At 36.3% G+C, this 20,310-nt stretch overlaps 1 protein-coding gene across 1 annotated transcript; it reads right to left on the bottom strand.

Moving 5' to 3' along the window:
* Positions 1 to 338: 338 nt before the first annotated feature.
* Positions 339 to 18,732, bottom strand: LOC148821313 (pantothenate kinase 3). Its single transcript, XM_088932752.1, has 7 exons — positions 18,227 to 18,732; positions 12,734 to 13,086; positions 10,234 to 10,487; positions 9,273 to 9,449; positions 8,478 to 8,601; positions 6,554 to 6,679; positions 339 to 5,595 (listed from the first exon to the last, which is right to left on the bottom strand). The coding sequence occupies exons 1-7, from the start codon at positions 18,252 to 18,254 to the stop codon at positions 5,545 to 5,547; spliced, it is 1,113 nt and encodes a 370-aa protein (XP_088788878.1). The 5' UTR covers positions 18,255 to 18,732; the 3' UTR covers positions 339 to 5,544.
* Between the last annotated feature and the right edge of the window lie 1,578 nt (positions 18,733 to 20,310).

Here is a 20,310-nt window from a genome sequence, read left to right as displayed (position 1 = left end):
GATGGTTGTTCTGGAGCTAAACTCTTATGATAGAAGAATCTTATGATTCCCATTTCATCTCCTCTTAAAAGCTTCACTGGTAGAAGGAACCCATGATTATGGATACAGTCTATGAAAATTCAAAGAGGATGCCGGAGAAGCATGGTTGTGCCAGCAGTTGTATTTCTGCACCAGGGGAGAGCGTCTCCATTCTGGTATGTCCTTGCTACAGTATATTAATTTTAACATTCTGATAAAACTGGGCCACTACTGACCCACAGCAATCTGTTTAGTGGTGATATTACCGGTTTCATGATTGCAGACAGCAAGCTAAATTAGAAAATTCAGAATCCACAGCATTCATTTTATGAGTGTTTTATTTCATTTTATTACAGTATAATTAAAGCCAGAAAATGAGATCAAGCCACAAAGAAGGTCTGAGATGGGATCTCCTCTACCCTAAACCTCCACAAATATCCAGTTTAGGCAAAGAAATACTATGCATCAGAGTAAGGGAAACAAATTATGGATACCATAAAAATGCAAAAAAAACAATTTACATTAGATGGTTTTAAAGGCATTTCATTTTGGTTAATATATATAACCTGAACTAAAGTGTGCTGTACCATTGTGCCAGTCTCCATTACTGTTCAACAATTACAGCATCATTCAACTGCTTCTTTAGCTAAAGAACACTGCATTCTTACAGAAGTGTACATGTGCTGGTGCTTGTGTACCACACAAGAGTGTATTTGTAAGCCACAATATCAATAAGCCAAGCCATTATGCTTTATGGAGAAAAAATGAAAAAAAAAAAGCGTTAAGATAAGGACACTGTGTTTAGTTTAGTTTTAGATAAGGCCTGTTTAGTTTTAAATGTGGAGCTTCAAATCACAGCAGGTACCTGGTAACAAGGTTAACTTTGAATGATCATTTTAGTAAATCCTACAACACTAAATCCAACAACATAGGAATTTATTTGACAAATTCAAAAAAGTCTCTTTCCCCGGATGATACACCATTATGTAGAAGGGAACAATTAAAAAAAATGTTTACAGTACTTTCAACATAACAGAAATACAAACAGATTCCAGAATATTTTAACACAGAGAAGCTTACCGTAACCCAATATTGTATTATTTAGTTTCACCAATATTTTAGAAGAACTACCGGATTTCTTTAACCCAATACTGCTGATATCATCAGTACCAATCTGATTTACATGTAATTTAATCAGAATTACATGTGGCAATAGTGGGTGGAGTAGTGTATTCTCCTTTAACACAGAGACTGACTTCAACATCTGTTGCAATTTACTTGCATAACACTGCCCTCATACACATCACTGAACAGACTGATTTCTAATTGTACAGAAGGTATTATTCCATTAGCGGTTTAAATTAAGGCCAATTCCTTTGTCAAAGATGCCAACATCACCTCACTCTTTACTTGAAGAATATGTCTGCAGGTAAAAGGAACAAGCAAATGAGGAGTTATAATCCCCTGGTTTACTAATTTTAATTAAAGGTACAAACAGGTCTTTACCACTGCTTCATGAATTTTGAACTGTTTACCTTCAACATACCTGTACAGTGAAACTGATGCTATTCTTAAAGATCTTTATACCACCTATACATTTAGAAATCAAACTATTGATAAATCAATTTGATAATCTGTTCAATTAAGAGAATTATGGGCCTTAAGGGCTCAAGAGAAATTACTTTTTAAAACTTTCTGATTTAACAGATTTAACACATCACCTGTTCAATTGATTATAATGGAATTGTTCCAGATTTTTAGAAACTGGTAATTAGATGGTGACATATAAAACTTGGTGAATTGAGGCTCTCACAATCATGATAAGTGATGTCTCTCTGAAGAGCATGTGTTTTGGTTATATAATTGAGTTTACAGACCCACACAGCTATACAGAAACACAGAATACTTATTTTTCAAAACACAGAGGCCTATAGTACCATTTAATTTTTCTTAAATGTTGTAGCATTTACAAAGTATTTAGGGTCACTTGGCTTCATAAGTACTGTCCAGAACATAGTTGATTCCTGTATTGTTGCACACAAAAACAAACTCAAAATTATATTTAGTGTTATTGAAGATGTATGATTTTTGCATAAAATTTCTAAACTAGGCTTTCCAATTAGAAATACTCCTTGATATCTTAACTAATCTAAATTGTTTCTCAATGGAATAAAAAAGATAAAAGATTATGTACAGTAAATGCCCACAAAATAAATCAACCTTTTACTATTATCCCTTATATGGAGAGTGTCAAGACTCTCTTCATTTGCAATATTTGAAGAAAAAGGAAATACATAACCTTTTAAATTATAGCATCAAACAGATTCTCCGTTTTCATATTCTAATTCAAAATAAAATAAAAGTTACAGTTAATATTGGTCAGAACGAACACTTACCACTCTCTTTTAAACATATATTATTGATTTTTTTTTCCAGAAAATACTTTAGATACCTTGGTAATGTTTAAATACTTATGACAGTAAAAAAAATACAGTGTGTATAGACTTTACAGCAAACGAATATGGTCCAGACTATGTTATTTACAGGATTTGCCAGCAAAGATAATAGATTAAAATCAATGAAATACAGTGTTACTGACAGTATTGGTTCTGTCCACACAACCTCTGAAACATCTGTTATTCCAAAACACAAAGAAGAACCTAACATTTTAAACATAGGTTTAAGTATGAAAGAAAAATCCAATGCTCTACTTGTCAAAGCCTGCCCTCTACTGGTAGACATTGTTATAGCATGAAAACTACCTGTATTACTAATTCCTACAGTATGTAGCAGTAGGACTCGGTTTAAATTCCTGAAATTATGCTTGAATGTATTAGTATGAGGTAGACATAAAAGGATTATTACATTATTTGTAAAAATGGATATGGATATTCTGGATAATAAAAAACGCTAATATTCAAAAAGTGACAATTAAGGCATCATCAAAACTTATATACAATGTCCACTTCTGTTTTTAGGTCTTTATAATGCAAAGGAAGAAAATAATAAGGCAATAGTAAAAAAACAATTAATGATTCAGGTGGCCCCAAAAAATGATCACAATAAAATATTAACCCAGGGTTAATCCCAAGAAAAAAAACCTACAAAACCATAAACACTAAATCTTCATTACAGCCTTTCATTTACAGCCTGTAAATGTAAATGAAACCTACCACTGTTCAGTTCAGTGTTGAAATAATATTAGAAAGCTGTGACAGCAAAACTGTGATATTTCTACCATTTATATTGTAATGTTTTGTTTGCTTTATTGTTTCATGACGTCTTCAACAAGGTATGATCATAGACAGATATGAGAAAAATGAAAGAAAAACACAGAGTGAAAGAACCCTCACATTACTCACTGGTGCACATCTTTTGTTTTGGTGAAAATGGCCAGATTTCATGCACACACATTGTATTATCACTAAAAATGAGGAAAATTGTGATTTTCATTTTAGTCCTTTCCTTTTCATTTTAATTAAAGACAACTTGTATTAAGATGCAAATTTAAGTTGAGCAATTCTGCTTGCAATTCTGCTTGCACAAAACAGATGGTCAATTATGAATTCATACACTGGGACTTCTTTCAGCAAAGATTGAAATGTGTCATTTGGACAATTTTCAACTTTTCTGTTGTTACATGAGCATCTAGTATCCTTCATGTTTGACAATGATTATTAGCATCTTTTCAATTATATAATGATATTAGCTTCTTTTAAGACGTCAAGTAATCAAACTAATTGCTTTAGGTCTGTGATTATGATTGGTTTTAAGTGATAGACAAATTGAATTAATTATAATAGAGATTTGTGGCCAGGCCTTGTGGTTTACAGATAAATGGGACTAGACTACAAAAAAATACTGCACTACATTTCCACAATATTACTGTCTCTGAAGTAATGCCCATCTTTCTTTAATATAAACAACACATCATTAACACAAAAAGGAATTACTAAAAAAGTAAGTTTAATCTTTTAAAAAGGCAAAGTCTTTTATATTACAAAAATTGTTTTAAGGAGTGTTTCAATAGTTCAGAAATGTTACAAACCCGAAAAGGCTACTTGGTCAAGTTAATAGCTTGTATGTTTTAGTAGCTATTTAAAACATTTTAATATAGTGAATGTATGAATGTTTAAGAACAATTTGCAAATGTTGCATGTAATAAGTTGGACTTGGTTTTCAATAAACAGAAGGTAAGTCACCTGACAGATTCAAATTATCTGTAGATGAGTTTTTGAAGATAGTTTTACAAGTGTCAGTAACTCCCAGTGCAAAATCCCTTTTTGTCCACTTTCACTACTAGTGCAAAATAGAGATATGCAGACTTCTCATGCTCTTAATTCCCAAGGTTTATGCTACACAGATATTATCACCTTGCACTTAAATTCTATCTACAAAGCTATGGGAATACACACCTGTTGATATACAGTATACAACAGATTTTAAGTGCTTTGTTTGAGGAAAGCAAGAAAATATTATGTTGATACTGAAGCATTATTCAGATTTCAGATTCTTATGTGCTGTTAATTTGCACATATAAAATCTAAATGAATAAGCACATTACTCATAAGATGAACTTACAGTATGGTCCAACCATAAAACTAAACTTCACAGTGGCGATGATTAATCTATTTTTTATACAAGTGCTGTTGATGAATAATCTATGTTTTATACAAGTGCTGTTTTGTTTGAGTGCCTGAGCAAAATTGGGAATTCTGCTCAATTCACATATATTGTGTGCCATGATCATGTCCTGACAGACTGCAAGACAAAACGAATTATTAAGAAAAACAGCAAGGTACATTTGATCCCCATGATAAAGAGCAACCGCTATGTAGCTGAAATGCTCATCTTAGGCATAAAGCCCTTTTGTCAAGTATTTTAGCATTTTCCAATCGCTGATACTTTCAAGTTTCAACATTGACTTGATTTATGCATAAAAGTGTAATTGGAAGCCACAAGCTTGCCCTACTGTAACACTGTGATCAGTTGAAGAGTAAATTAATCTTCATACCCATAACCCATTAGTCCCAGCAAATAGCTAGGTGTTAAACAGCATTTATAACGCTGGCCCCTTACCAGCATATTTTTGTGTAAACCATTATCACCTAAAAGTTGAATAGCTGTTTAGATACAGTAGATATCTAAGTTTCTCTTAGATACAGTAATTCAGATTTTTTTATTGGCTTGTGTGTTTGACCAAACAGAATAGGGTTTGGCATCAAATGAGTCAGAGGCTGTGTAGCAATGTTCAGGTAATAACTGAGAAGTGGCACTCATACTGGACCATGTAATTCACAGGTACTCTACTGTATATGTTTTCCGCTCTCTCACATTTTTTTCAGGGAGTGTCGAAACGTATTTATAAACTTTTTATAAACCCATGTTCCCTGCAGGACTCTTCCTTTGTGTGGAACAGGTGAAAAAGTCTCTTTGCAGTCCTTTGGTGGTTTGTCAGACAGACCTGACTGTGAGCTGTGTCATTGTCAGTGCGGGATAGCGGCAACCAGTTGAAAAAGCAGCACTTTAAGTAAAATTTAGAAGGCCCAGAAGCGCACCAACTGCTCCAAAGTAACCCTGCAAGAGAGGTGATTTCAGTTAGGGCAGGCTTTTAAAGTTACCCCTGGAAGGAATATACTGTGTACTGTATAGGTGACCGACTGTCACCTGTTATCACATAAATGGAATTATCAGTACCTCCCTAGGAAAAATAGGCCTCGATTTTCTTTCAGTCATTAATTAAATATATTACACATTTACAAGAGATCAGAACATGTAAGTTCAGCATTAATAGGCCAACTTGAAAAACAAAGTGCAATTCAACCGCATTCTACTGATGAGTAAGTAGGCTTTGTTTTTTACATTGTTCACATAGTCTTTGTGTATTTAGAAGAAAGAATGGAAGGGATTTTAAAAGATGGACACTTGGGCTTTAGAGTTAGTCTTTATCATTTCTGAATGTATTAGCACTCAAGGGAACCTACATTTTCCCCAATTTGTCATTTGATGCGCTAGTGTAGTAAAAGGCCTTGAAAAAAAGAAATAAAAATAAAATTTTCAGCTACGGATGCTCTTTTTGCTATTGCTAAAGAGCCCACATGTTAAAAGAGTTCTAGTTTAGTTGAAAAACGCTCATTAGTTTACAAATTGCTGTACAATCAAAAATGCAGAGGGACAAGGGGATCTATTTAGATGTTGTGTTCGAATTAAAAGACAGTCCATCAAGAATTCACCTTTGTGCTATAGCCCACTTTAATTCAGAAATTTAAATTGCTCTATTAAGCCTAAAATGACTAAGAGGTAACAAAGTACAAATTCTATATATTATTTTCACTTTTGCCACATAAAAAACTGTCACTGTGCAGTTCATTGATGTCTAATGATTTAAAGCCTTCAGATCCTATACACCTCTCACTCCATGGATATGGACATTCAAATACATAGTGTATATTTTCATAGCACACCGATAAAGGAATATACGTTTTACTCCTAAGTTGTCATTACTTTAGTCCCATACTGTACATAAAGAAAATACCTCATGCTCCAGAAACAACGCCTTCTGCTGTCCTTGTGACCAGTAGTCCAGAGCATAGGCCAAGAGCTTCATAGACAGAGTGTTCACACGGAGGAAATTTCCAACAAACACCACTCTGTTTATTTTCTAAAGGTAGATAAAAAAGAAAACAAAATATCCAGGAATGAGGGCATGCGGATACATTTATGTGTAATTTTCCCATAACATGTCCAGTACCTCTAGTTTCAATATCAACCTTCCGTTTGGTTGCAAGTAGGACTGTGTACAAGTCAAACAATACCATACCACTGTTCCTGTTCTGTTTTAGGCTTGGTGTTATGCAGCAACTACATTAGTTCTGCAATAGGAATTGGCTCTCAACAAACATGACTTAACAGAGGCCGTTTACCCTTTGTAATTAAAATACTTCAGTTTATTTTATAAAGCCCTAGTGGTCTGAACATTTCAATGTCCTAAAAAAAACAAGTGCTTACAGTGCAGGACTTTCAGAAAGTGAATATTATTCATTAACCACCTCGTTTAATTCTTCTGAGAGTAAGACCACAATGTGGCTTGCAAAGAAAAATTTCATCATCATTATTGCAATAAACTCGGCATAGGCAAGATTGTGAAACCGTCACACATTTGTGCAAGTCATGAGAACTCATTTACATAATCATTAAATGATCATGATTCCCAGTGGTTCAGCTGTGAGTCAGAGCACCCTGGACACACTGATCGCTGATCATGTCGTTCTAGATCTTTCCTGGACAGCCGTAGTCAGAAGCCAGGATAGAGGAATTCAGTGTTGCTGTCTATTCCATGAACGAAGGGAAGGCAGAGGTGAAAAACTTGCCTTCACACGCTTTTGTTTTTGTGTGAACTCCACCAAGATATTCATCTAAACTATTTACAAAGAGATGCTGAATCTGGTTTCAAGTTTTCAAAAATTACCAATGTAGTTCAAAACATTTCTGTAGAAAGAAAAAGAATGTAGTTCTTTCTTCAAATGAATGTCAAGTGTCACAATGCAGGACAGGCAATCCTAAAACTATCCATCAACTGTTTTATAGTATTAACCGTTGAGCTACCTTTTACACATTAATGAAATGACATACAGTATATTTTCAATCAATTTTCAACATCCCTCTGTTAGTATTATTGTCCTTTTCAGTCAATAACATTTTAAGAAGTGCTAAATTTGGCTCCCATAGATGCACTCAGATGTCATCCGAGGTACGGTAAGTAATGTTCTCACAACTCAACCACAAATGAGCTGATGTGTACTGCTGATGCTATCTCTCCAAGTTTTCATAGCCCTGTACAATGCTGCTTGATTCTCAAGCCACAAGGCAGCACTGTAAAGAAGCCGAAAGCAAAGAGATCTGGATTGCAGCATGTACCTGTACTACTGCGTGTTTGTTTTTCTAAACTAGGTTCAGCACAGAACCACTAATTAACAGAGGTTTGGCAATGAAGCTGTGCAAGGCCTAAAATAAAGAACTCATTTGACTGTGGCAATCCAGGGCGGAGTCATCTCAGAGACGTGTGTCATTAGATAACCAAAAAAGGAAATATAGAAAATGAACATGAGGTTGCTCAATATGGTTCATCTGAGTGTTGGGTCTTCCATTCTGCTAATAATGGCGGTGCCATGTTAACAGTCGATGTGAAGCATAATCAGGTGAAGTACTGACTACACAAGCCGTTCAAATACCCATACTTAGGATTCAATTATGATCTGTATTCAATTGTCTTCCCACCAACCTTCGAAAAGGCTTAGAAAAGCAAGATAAAATAAGAGACAAGAAAACGGAAAACTCTCCAGAGTGTGTGATTCTGGGGTGCGGATCAAAGCAAATGAATGCTGAAGGTATTTCACCACCACACAATATCACATTTGTAAAACCCTAAAGGTAATTCAAGCGTATTTTTCTCCCCTCACCTCATTCACAGCACACATCTTTGCTATCCAGCCGATGTTGTTGGTGATGGTTACCAAGGTTGCCCTTGCCAAGTCCTCTTTGCTCACAGTCTCCCGTTTTTCTTTGTGGATCATGTTCCCAAAGCTTGAAAAGCAGAATTGTACCAGAAGTGTCTTTATTTCAGCTCACTGTGGAGCCACAGCCTGAACCTTCCTCCCCCCCTCACTGCAGAAGACAGTGGGATCTAGACTTCAGCTGAATTCCCTTCAAATTCCTACTTGATTAACTCATTACATGCAGACAAAATGGACTTTCTGTTTACAAGCTAAGTGTTTGAAGATTCCTTAGTGTTTTAAAGAAGGGGGTAGCTACCTAAACTGGTATTTACACACAGGAATAACTATTAGGCACATTGATTTTGAAGAATTTGAATCTTTAGAAAATGACAAGGTTAAAATGAAAACGTCAAATATATATATATAAATGCATATAAAATAACATTAAAATAGATGTAATATAAATGTAAGAGTATATCATTGTAGCATGTGTAATAGATACTAGTACACAATTTAAAACTAAAGGGCAAATTAAAGATAAATGACTGTAAATGAATGTAATTTTTGTTTTTCTTGTTACAAATACACATAATGTAGAGCATCACAATTTAACATTCTGTGGTTCTCATTGTGGTGATTCCTATCAGATCTTTCTCTGATGTGTTATGTGAAGCAGAATCTGATGTTTTAAATATATTTTTGCAGGAGAGACATACATCAGTAGAGCAGAGAGTCAAAACATTGATTTTTGTATTTCACCTGGATGCCACAGCCCACCCTGGCAAGTCAAAACGTTCGTAGTCCCCCCCGTAGATATCGCGAACCAGCTTGTCAGCATTGGTGCTGTCCCCTCTCGATGCCAGCTCCAGCGCCTCATCGAAACTGTCACAGCCCGTCAGCAAACTGCACAGGCCCAGGAACGTGCCCCCTCCCAGGCTGGAAAGAGCAGAAAAAAACACCCCAGTTCTCAGCTGGACTGAACCCAAGGCAAGCCAAGCCCAGGAGCAGGGTGGCAGCCTATCAGAGTGCTCATGTGGGCGAGCCAGCTCCTCAGAGCAGAATTCCCACTATGCTCAGCAGTTCACTGTGCAGCAAGATTTTCTATTTTTCTCTATGAAAAATGGTTTTTGAGTGTCTCACATCCTAACTTTTACAATAATATGTGACCGCTCCAAAATAGACAATTAGGCAAACACACAATTGTATACATGTAGCATTTTCTCTCCCTATCAATCCCATAATTTTTCTGTGCGGGACCTGCAAGATTATTCAGGCTTGCACTGATACTTTTCAGAGTAACTAGCTAATTTTGAGGTAGCCACCACAGAACTACAATGTATACAGAAGGCCCGGAAAAACGCACCTTAGCTGGAATTACTACACTGTTCCACACAACCTTACATGTTTGTTTTCAGTGTCAGGATGTCTTTTAAACAACCACGTAGGGGGTTCTTTTTAATGTAATTGTGCAATATCACCCCCTGACAGAACTGCTCTGAGTATGATCTTGGAGATGTCATAAGAACAATAAAATTAAAGACAGAATTAAGACAATAAAGATTGTATTGTGCAGCGTGAAGCTCAGAAAATCAGGGAAAATTCATCAAGATGCAAATCTTAAAATGAAGAAATGGTATAAACTTTTTGGTAAAACTAGGCCGAACCAAAAACTGGTATAAAGATTGTTTACACAGCATAAACCTGAGACCGTATTTATTACCTTGTGCCAGACACTCGCTTGTAGTTGTCCTTCGAGTATACTGCCAGGATGCTGACCCCTGAGCCAATATTGACCACAAGCAAAGGGTAAGGATCATCCAGGTTATAAGGCACCTTCCGGCAGCGATCTGGATCCAAGGCATTCTCATAGTAATAGCATTCGGCCTGGCCATTAAAACTGGGCGAGTCTATATAAAGCAACCCTTTTACCAGACAGTCCAGCTCGTCTAGTTTGTGAAGCTGCAGGTTTCCAATCTGGAAGAAAAGCAACAAAGGAAAAACAGGGATTAAATCAGTGTGCACAAACAGATGCAAAATACTGTATCTACAATGTGCACAAACAGATGCAAAATACTGTATCTACAATGTGCACAAACAGATGCAAAATACAGTACCTACAATGTCAGTGAGAGACCATGAGGTGAGGTTATTATCTGTCACAGAGTCAAATGCAACAAGACTTAGTCCCGCTGGGTCTCAACAGCAGAGACTTCCATTTCCTTCTTTGTGAAGAAGTGGTTTCACAGTCGGTTTTGCATTTGGTGCAGCCAACATTATTCATCATTCTCCTCAACTCCAAAATTATATAGATTTACTTAAAAAAATGTGATGTCTATTCATTAATGATAATGCAGATTTTAAACCATTTTAACACTTCTATTTCTGTACTAGAATTAAAGCTGAGTCTTATTTTTTTGCTTAGGGTTCAACTTCATTGTCGAGAGATAATATTAATGCACATTTTCTGAAGTACAGGTACTTGGACTACAATTATCAAGCACAGTACTCAACTGAGATATATGAAGGGACAAAAATAAGACTTTAGAAATAGACCCTACAATGTTGAAAACAGACGTCTGAGCTGCTGCAATTACATTAAATCGCAATATCTGTTATCTAACCTGTATTTTTATATCTAACCACTTACATAACTTTTTCCTCTTGTCTGATTTTTGATTCTTGTTTCAATTTTCAAAGCATTGAAGGCTTGCCATTATTTGTCACTTAAGTTTGCACTTAATTGTTGAAAATGCTTGGTGTTAATGGGCCATACTTTACTATGCAACAACAGGATTTCCAAAGATTTCAGCCCAAAGTATCACTTTATATCTGCCAATGATATGAATTAATTGATTTTAATGTTATTCAACAGATATTTTCTGGAGAGTTCTTCTTTAATTGTTACATTATTTCTATGACCAAGTAAAAGGAACAATTCGAGTTATTTTCATAAGGTTATTTGAACCTTCTACTAAAGGACAACACTGAACACCACTTGTATCATGGTCAAAGCTTTAAACTGGGATATCTGGCGTATTACTTATCACTTTCAAGATGCAAAATATTAGTGAAACAAGATTTATTGATTTACACTAATCCCTATTTTTCTGATACAGAAAATCACATAGACTCACCCATTTTTGGAATTACTGAAGGCCTACTGGTGCCTTGGAAATTGTAGTTGTCACTGTTACACTAAGAGTCAAACTAACTAACTGCCACCCTACCCTTTGTATCCGTTGTGCACCTGTATTCCATTTACAGTTAGCTCTTGATGTCTAGCTTATGAGCTCTGAATGCCACACACAATACAAGCTCAATTTTGGACAGGGCAATCAAAGTCTGGAATTTGTAGAGAGCAAACTACTTGCAATTCCATTGTCACAAAAAGTACAGAAGGTATCAAACTTGAGAATTATGCAATTAGTGGAGGTGTTGCCTGAGAACCAAGATGGCTCTTGGAGGAATTTAAAGCAATGAAAATTAAGATCATATTTTAACTCGGCAGCTTTTCATAAGGTGTTGCATGGTTAAGTGATAATGAACTAAACTAAAGCATTTTCAGCATTCTAAATACTGCTTATTTCACACCAAAAATCCGTTAAGAATACAAGAGTCCATCATTATAGATGTTAATACATTTTTTTACAAGTAAGGCACTTAACCAATCAAACCCCAATTTAAATGACATGTCCTGAAGCTGGTTCCAGGTGCTGTGTGCTTCTAAAATGCTATCGTAAGTGTAGCACATTGTGATATGTTGTATTACATTTCTTTTAGCAATACTTCTAATAATATCATATTTATTGATATCTCTTTCTTCTTTTCACTCAAAAACACGTGTCACTCTCTGTGCACACTAAATATTTCTAAGGTGACTTTTTAAAACCTGCTCCTGAAGAGCTTTACTTTTAGTACTCCCAAACTGTTATGTCAATTTAAGCAAAAAAAAATAAATTTTACTCTCATTTCAATATGTGGCGGCATTTTTTAACTTTGCACCTTTACACTTTCAAAATTACCTCCAAAACATCAGGCCTCAGATATTACAGCTGATCAATAAAGGTCACTAATTGATTCAATTATCTCATGAAGAGCTCAGCTAGCAGCAGGAAGCCAGAAACCCCTCTAGCTTTGAGAGTGAGCAGGCTTTTACTGCCGTGTAGCAAAGAAGCTTTGAGAAGGAAAATCGCGCCGACAATCTTCAGGTCCGGTCATACCGTTCGGAATTCCTCCTCGAATTTGTAGGCCCCGCCCCCGGTGGCGCACAGCACGGTGTGCAGGGTGGAGAAGTTCTTGTCGTGACCCATCTGGATGAAGGTGGGCATGTCGTGCGTCGGGAAGCGGATGAAATGCAGGTTGCCGCGACGACCCAGCAGCGTGAGGTCCTTGATCTCCAGGTGGGTGTCGCGGATGCCCGTGGAGCCGTACGCCACGTTGGAAGTCAGATACTTGCGGATACTCTTCAGGCACTCCACCTCCTCCTGCTCCTCCTCGGCGGTGATGTCGATCGGCTCGAAATAGACGAGCTTCACCAAGGTCCCCCCAATATCCATCCCAAACCAGGGGAAAGCTGCGGAGACAGTGTGCAAGCGTCAGAATTGCATCGATCTGATTTTTATTAACCTATCGTATCGTGCAGTTTTTGGAGGGATGCAATAAGGTTAATTACTTCTTTATGAGACGAATGGCATGAGCAACCACGAAACATTGCTACTTCAGGGGTCTATGGCTACAGCAAATGCAAGAGCACACAGTGAAAAATGTGAAGGAGAGTCTCATGATCTCATTTACAGACTGGATCTGCTTTTTACCTCATCCACTTAGCTCTGTGACAGCAGGAATACTGGATAACAAAAGTACGAGCTGTACTGGTGCATGGATAGGCCAATACCAGGCACTGGATATTTCAAGACTTCTGCCCTATTTAAAGGTAATCTCAGTAGAACCTGCAGTAATCTGTACCCAGGTATAAATATGTCATCTCTGACTCTTTTAGGGGAGGCTAAAGAGAACGGCAGCTTACTGCCAAATATTGTGTGTCTTAAAACAAGAATGGTGCTGAAGTCTCTGTGAGTCCACGCTTGTTCCGGCAGTGCAATCCAATACAATTGTGCTACTTTAGAAGACAGTTCAAGGTCTGTTCTTTTGGTTTTTTCTGGCCTTTTCACTGATCACTTTACCATATGCAGTTCATTTTAAAAACCTGATTATAGCACAAGTCTTGCAATATCGCCTAGAGTCTAGTCCCAAAATCACAGTTATTATACAAGGAAATAATAAAAATCTGTAAATACAATTAAGACAGCTCAAAACAATCATTTTAATATCACACAATAGTTTCTGGAAAGGTTTTGCTTTTTCCATTTAAAACATTACTGTCACCCTGTAGATGAGCAGGAACAGCGTTGCTATTGGCACGATGGTCTGACTTTGCAGATCTTTTTTTTTCCTTAGAAGTACAATTTCATTACATAACCTTTGGTGATGTTTAAATCTCCTTTTGTTACAATGTATGATGAGACAGTCACAGCATTTATAATAGCTTGTATCTTATTGCACCACTTGCCTATTTTGTTATTTTATCTCATAAAATGGAACACTGTATGCTGAGAACTCTTACACTTTAACCCCAGGAATGTATAGTGCTATAGTACATAGTAAAACATATGTAATAAATCAATAAAAAATATCATTATGATTTGTTTATTCCAATTCAGAAAGTTTACATCTCAACAGTGTACAGAATCAACCACACTCAGGCAGTAAGTGTTATGCAGCAGGATAAAGGTTAAATAAGCCAAAGATGTTTAAATTTGTATTTAACTTCCCTGCAGTGTTTAATCTATTATAAAATTATATTTATTTAAACACATTATTACTCCATATTTGTTCAAGGATAACTGCATAAGAACAATAAAATAAAATGTTGATTTGAGGTTTTCTGTCTTTATGATATTTATTTTGACATTTTTTAAGTGTACAAGCTTACTATAGTAACAGTCCTGAAAATACTTCTGAGACAGCTCACCCATATGCTTTATTTTAGAAATAATTAAGCTGTTTACTTGTGATCGAAAGTTCAGGTATGCACAATCCCCTTTGATATCTTGAAAGGTTAAACAGGATCCTCTTGGCTTTGTCTTAAGAAATATTCAGGCAAGGGTAATAAAATAATACGTAATAATGTGGATAAAAAAGTCTGACTAACTTGCAAAATAATTCCTACTGCAATTGCTGGTTTTCTCCAGAACAGCGGGCATTTTGAGCTAACACATTTATCCGGCATCACTGGTGCTAAGCAACCCAGCTGTAGCTCAATGGAATACATGTTCTTTATTCAATGTGTGAAGATACAAAACCCAGGCTTTTGTGAGTAAACACTGATACATAAATATAAAAGACAGATGCATTCATAGGGTGTCATGATAAGGTAGGGAACTGTTTTTAAACATATTTTATTCTTAATTTTGATTTCCAAAATGTCCAAAAAGAGTAAAAGATCCAATAGTAGAAAAAAATGATTTATTGTAAAGTATTTTTCTCTTGATTTAACACTTGTATTAGAAGATTGTAAAGAACATGTTTATTTCAATATAACTTTCTTTCAAACACATATATAAAAATTAGAATCCACCAGCCTACGCCTACATCAGAAAAGCACAAAGCACTCTTTGTGTAAGAGGGCAGAAGCCAAAATGAATCGGTGGTGATAACTTCAGGAGGATGTGAGAGAACATTTACTGTTTGCTTGAAAACTGAGTTAAGATGACCTTTAGGAAATTAAATATTTTTTCCTCATTCACATTATAATTAAAAGTTTGTTAATGGAACTTTGTACAGTGAAAGAAATGACAATTTCATAGACAGGACAAAACCAAACAAAAATTTTTCGCTTTAGCATTTTTTAAAGACACTAAAAAAATCATAGGTTTGTCTTTCGAAATTGAGATCGAACATTTTCTGGGGTCTACAGGGACTCTTCAATCAGTCTCTTTATAGATTGCAAAGGTTACAATTTAATTGTATTTCTTATTGTTTTTGGTGATTGACAGTTCATTACTTTTTTTAAAAAGAAAACAAAGAAAGCAGACACACTAGGAACTATAAGGACTTCATACACATAGTGATTTTAATTAATTAAACCCACTAAAACTAAAACTACTGTAGACTAATCAATCAGTTTAACAGATGCTTGACCAGAAGACCGAATCCCATTCCTCTAATGTAAGTGGGTCAGTACCATTCATTCTGGAAGTTGACTGTTCCAGAATTTAAGAATTATTTTCCTTATATCTGCCAGTAAAGGTTTCCTGGTGGCATTGCAGTAAAGCTGCTCAGTAAGTCATCATAAACAGAAGCAAAACAGTGATTAGGCCTGAACTCAGCACATCAGCTACTTGTTTCCAAAATGCTGCAATAACAGAACAGTCCCAAAACATATGAAGAAAAGTAACAGGTGCATGTATCTTACATGTATTACAAGAAAAATGTGGGATGATTCTCATACAAAAACTCGAATGTGTTTTTCTTATTGTTTTTATATTAAGTATAATCTTATCAAAGTGGTAAATGTTTCATGAACGTGGCCTAAGGTGGCTGAAAACTAAGAGGCAGTAGTCCTTCATTACAATACTGTCAATTTCAGTACTGTAGTGACCTTAAAAGTAGAGGAAAGAATACAAATATTTTTACAAAATTTTATAGGATCAGCAAGTTAATCTGGAAACAAAAGAATAGAAACATTAAGAAATTATTCCACTACAGGCAGAGTGAATTATGCACTCTATTTGTAATATTGTAATGGGATACAAATATTAAAGACACAAATACAAAAAAAACTAATTCCACATTGTTATGTCAATTTAAGGGGTACGGACACTGTAGCATATCAATATCTTAAGTTAAATTCGGGGTTCAGCCCAGATCTCCCCAAACTGTTCAGTGTAAATAGACAGATAGATGATAGATAGATACTTTATTGATCCCGTGAGAGAAATTGCAGAATTTGAAAGGAATTTTAAAATAGATGTAATTATTTTAAAATAGACATGTAAATAGACATGATTTCAAAACAAGACCCCCTACTCTAAAGAAAATGAAGAGCTGAGGACCAAATGTGAATAACGAGATCAGTACAAGTTACTGTAAAAACAAACCACAAAACATTCACTGAACTGGTCATCAAACCAGACAGTCTTGTTTACTGCCTAGTGAAACTGATTAGATAGAAATCTATCAAAGGTCATTGTACCATTGTACATAGACAGCTTTCCCTGGTACAGTACATTATGTCCATGGAGCAGATGATTAAGAATAAAGTTCTATGTTTCCATGGATGTATCCTTTTTTAATTAAACCATCAAAACATGACTAACAAACAGTATTAAAATATCAAAGTTCTAAGTTAATCACCTTTCATGGGGGCCCATTTATAATCAGACTACAGTCACTGACTTTCCTCATGGTTTAAACTCAGAAGTTGGCTGGAATAACAAGTGAGACCACTTTATTAATTAGTAGTAAAGCTACTTTGATGGCATCGTAACAAAAAACCCCACTGAGTTTACTGGTATGAGGTCTGAATTCACAAGGCCACAGCAAATAAAATAAATAGTAAAAATAAACTTTATTTTAGATAGCACCTTTAAAGGTGGCTTCTCCAGATTATGCAAGATTCCCACTAACAGCTTAGTCAAAAACAAAATAATATGATCCAACATAAAATATTAATATTTTTAAAAATATTACATTAAACAGGATTAAGTCCTGTGGCTAAGGATCTGCACCTGTGGCTGGAGGGTTGCCGGTTCAAATCCCGCAGCCGGCAGAGGAAACCTACTCCCTTGGGCCCCTGAGCAAGGCCCTTAACCCCAACTGCTCCAGGGGTGCTGTATAAATGGCTGACCCTGCGCTCTGACCCCCCAGCTTCTCTCCCTGTCTGTGTGTCTCATGGAGAGCAAGCTGGGGTCTGAGAAAAGACAAATTCCTAATGCAAGAAATTGTATAGGGTTATTTTTTAAGTCTCTTTTCTGTTAATGAAAAATCAGAAAAAATGGCATTTTAAACAATATGCAGTCTAATATTTTGTGTATTAGAATTATTACTCTAACCTTAGAACCTTATTCATTTTATATTATAACAAACCTCAGTACTTGATTGACAAGTTACAACGCAAAATGAGAACTGCAGTTACCAACAACAAAACTCTATCACTGGTTCCGGTTTTGGTTTGATTATTTACAAAATGACTTTCCTTTAAACTAAGTCCATTTTAACATCCCATGTGATTCTCATTGCCTTTGGAAAATGCAATAAGGGGACTTTGGAACAGACATGTAGGAGACATGTTTCCCGTCTCAGGAAGAGGTGTGATGTACAGTACGTCGATGTGACCTCAAATGTGTTCGAATGTAATCAGACCAGGTCCTGTACTGCAGCTCACGGTGAACAAAACATTGCCTGGAAACGAAATTAATTTGTCCATTTCTGAAAGGACAGTCCGCCACAGCGGGGAAATCAGTCTCGAGTCTGAAGACGTACAGTATAAAGTGCATAGAGAATCCCCCGCCCACATAAAAATATTATCGCCGAATTTAGGCAATAAAATCTTTATCCTCGGTGAAAAAGAAACGCACTTAAATTCTTTAATAATGTACTGTTACACTGTAATACATATCATGTACGGCAGCACGGATAGATTTTCTACTTACACGGCTTTTTAGCATCCTTGATTTTCATCTCTCTGCCAGAGGCGGAATCTGTTCTCCGGGTTTGACAGTTCCTGATTGTGGTCGATTAATATATGGTAATAGCTAGTCAACGGCTACGTGGGCACCCACATACATAAAAAAAAAACTAAAAAAAAAAATAGCTAAAACGGTGTCTTAATTAGACATGTAACGAACAGAATGAAAGGGCTTGGATCGGTGATCACAGCGTTGTACAGACTGTGATCCTTTCTCTGTTCGGCAAACAGTGAACGTAAACCGTATTAAACGTACAAAAAAAATAGTCAATTATAGATATATAACAGCGATTTTAGTGTACTTATGGGAGTTGCTATTTATTTTTTTACAACAGGGAATCACGTTAAATAAAACAAAATACATTAACCGACAATAAAACAAACACAAAACGAAAACAGCTGTACTACAACTACACAAGCGAGACAAAGGCACTCAGCTGATCACATACTGCAACACTGTACCAATTTACTATCCGGTTACGTCATCAAGATGGAAACATTCGCCCTCTCCTTCTTCTTCCAGGTGCACCACGGGAAAAGTAGTCACAAAACCCAGTTCAATTTCACACGAATAAACGTGTTCGCACTACAACTCCCAGAGAGGACGTAAATATGAAGCTGAGCAACATGCACAACCGAAGGTAAGAGTGGGTGGTCATTATGCAACATTGTGTTTATTTGGTAATAAATTGTTGTGTGACATTTTTCGGACACCAGTAGGGACTACGAGCCCTGTTTCCATAGGACATAGTTAGTTTCGTCTGACAGAATTAAAATCGACGTCACGTCCGTAAAATTTTCCGCAGTGTAAATTACGGTAACAGGTGTGGCGACGGTGAACTGTACGTCATCCTATGTTTGTGTCACACTTGAGAAGTGTGTCTGACAAAGCTCCGTGGGAAAAAAAAAACAGAGCAAACAGATGTACAGTTTAATTAAGGCTATTTTTATATGTGCAAAGAACCAAGCTATTACTGTTTAAAAATCTTGAAAATGATGAGATAGTTACCTAAACGCGCTCACCTTCATTCTCTTTCAATGCAAAGATAACATGTCGTAACGCATACGGCCGCCACTGCAGGTTGTTCGAGCCACAATATTTTTAAATGTGAATGCTTCCCAGAGAAAACCTGTTCTGTATATTCCCAGCTTTCCACTAACAGACATGAGATATACTTGAGTAGACTCAACCCAGAACACACAATCGGAACATAAGGAGAAGTTACATTTTTTTTACATGAGTCATTCCATGCCATGAAATAAGCACCCATGATTGTGAAGCTGAGGGAGACCCTCAGATAAATCAGTTGCTATTTTAGGAATCAAATGTGCTACTGTATATAGTCTAGGTGGTTTCAACTCATTTGTGATAGTGCCTTTCTTGTATTCTTATAATTAGAAATGAGTGGAGGCCACTCGGTCTTGGCTCATTGTATTGTTTCTTGTTGTGACAGCTTAATCATTACATCAGTTTAATGTTTTTTTGTGTTTAAATCATATATTTACCTGCTCATGACCCCATAACGTGTACCCTTTATATTATTACTGTGTATACTGTACAGTGCGAGCATCACGCCTCTGACTACACCACTACATTTTTACACTAAACATGCAGATAGGGGTGTCTTGCTCATCACAGACAACGGCGAGTCAGCATACAGGAATGAAGTACAGTAGCTGAATGGGTTGAATGGTGCAGCCTAATCTACCTAGAAATAAATGTCAGTAAAACGAATGAACTTGTAATGAACATTAGCGCTGCAAAGGAGCACTCCAACCACAATATATATATATATGGTCAGGCTGTAAAGGTGGTGGAGAATTTGAAGTTCCTGGGCACCACCATCTCTAAAATTAGAGGTCAGCACACCCATTATGGTCAGAAAAGCTCACCAGAGGCTGGAGCATCATGGGCAGCAAGAATCCTCTTTTACAGATCTGTCGTTGAGAGTGCTATGACCTTCTCTGTCACTGTGTGGTCTGCCCAGTACAAGAAGCAGCTAGAGAGAGGTGTGTACGTTGCCTCCAAACATGTAGGATGTCACCTTC

This window comes from Atractosteus spatula, chromosome 14 (assembly GCF_055471065.1).
Source record: "Atractosteus spatula isolate fAtrSpa1 chromosome 14, fAtrSpa1.hap1, whole genome shotgun sequence".
Taxonomy (NCBI): domain Eukaryota; kingdom Metazoa; phylum Chordata; class Actinopteri; order Semionotiformes; family Lepisosteidae; genus Atractosteus; species Atractosteus spatula.
Note: the sequence above shows the minus strand (reverse complement) of the source record. Positions and strands in the feature narration are given on the sequence as shown.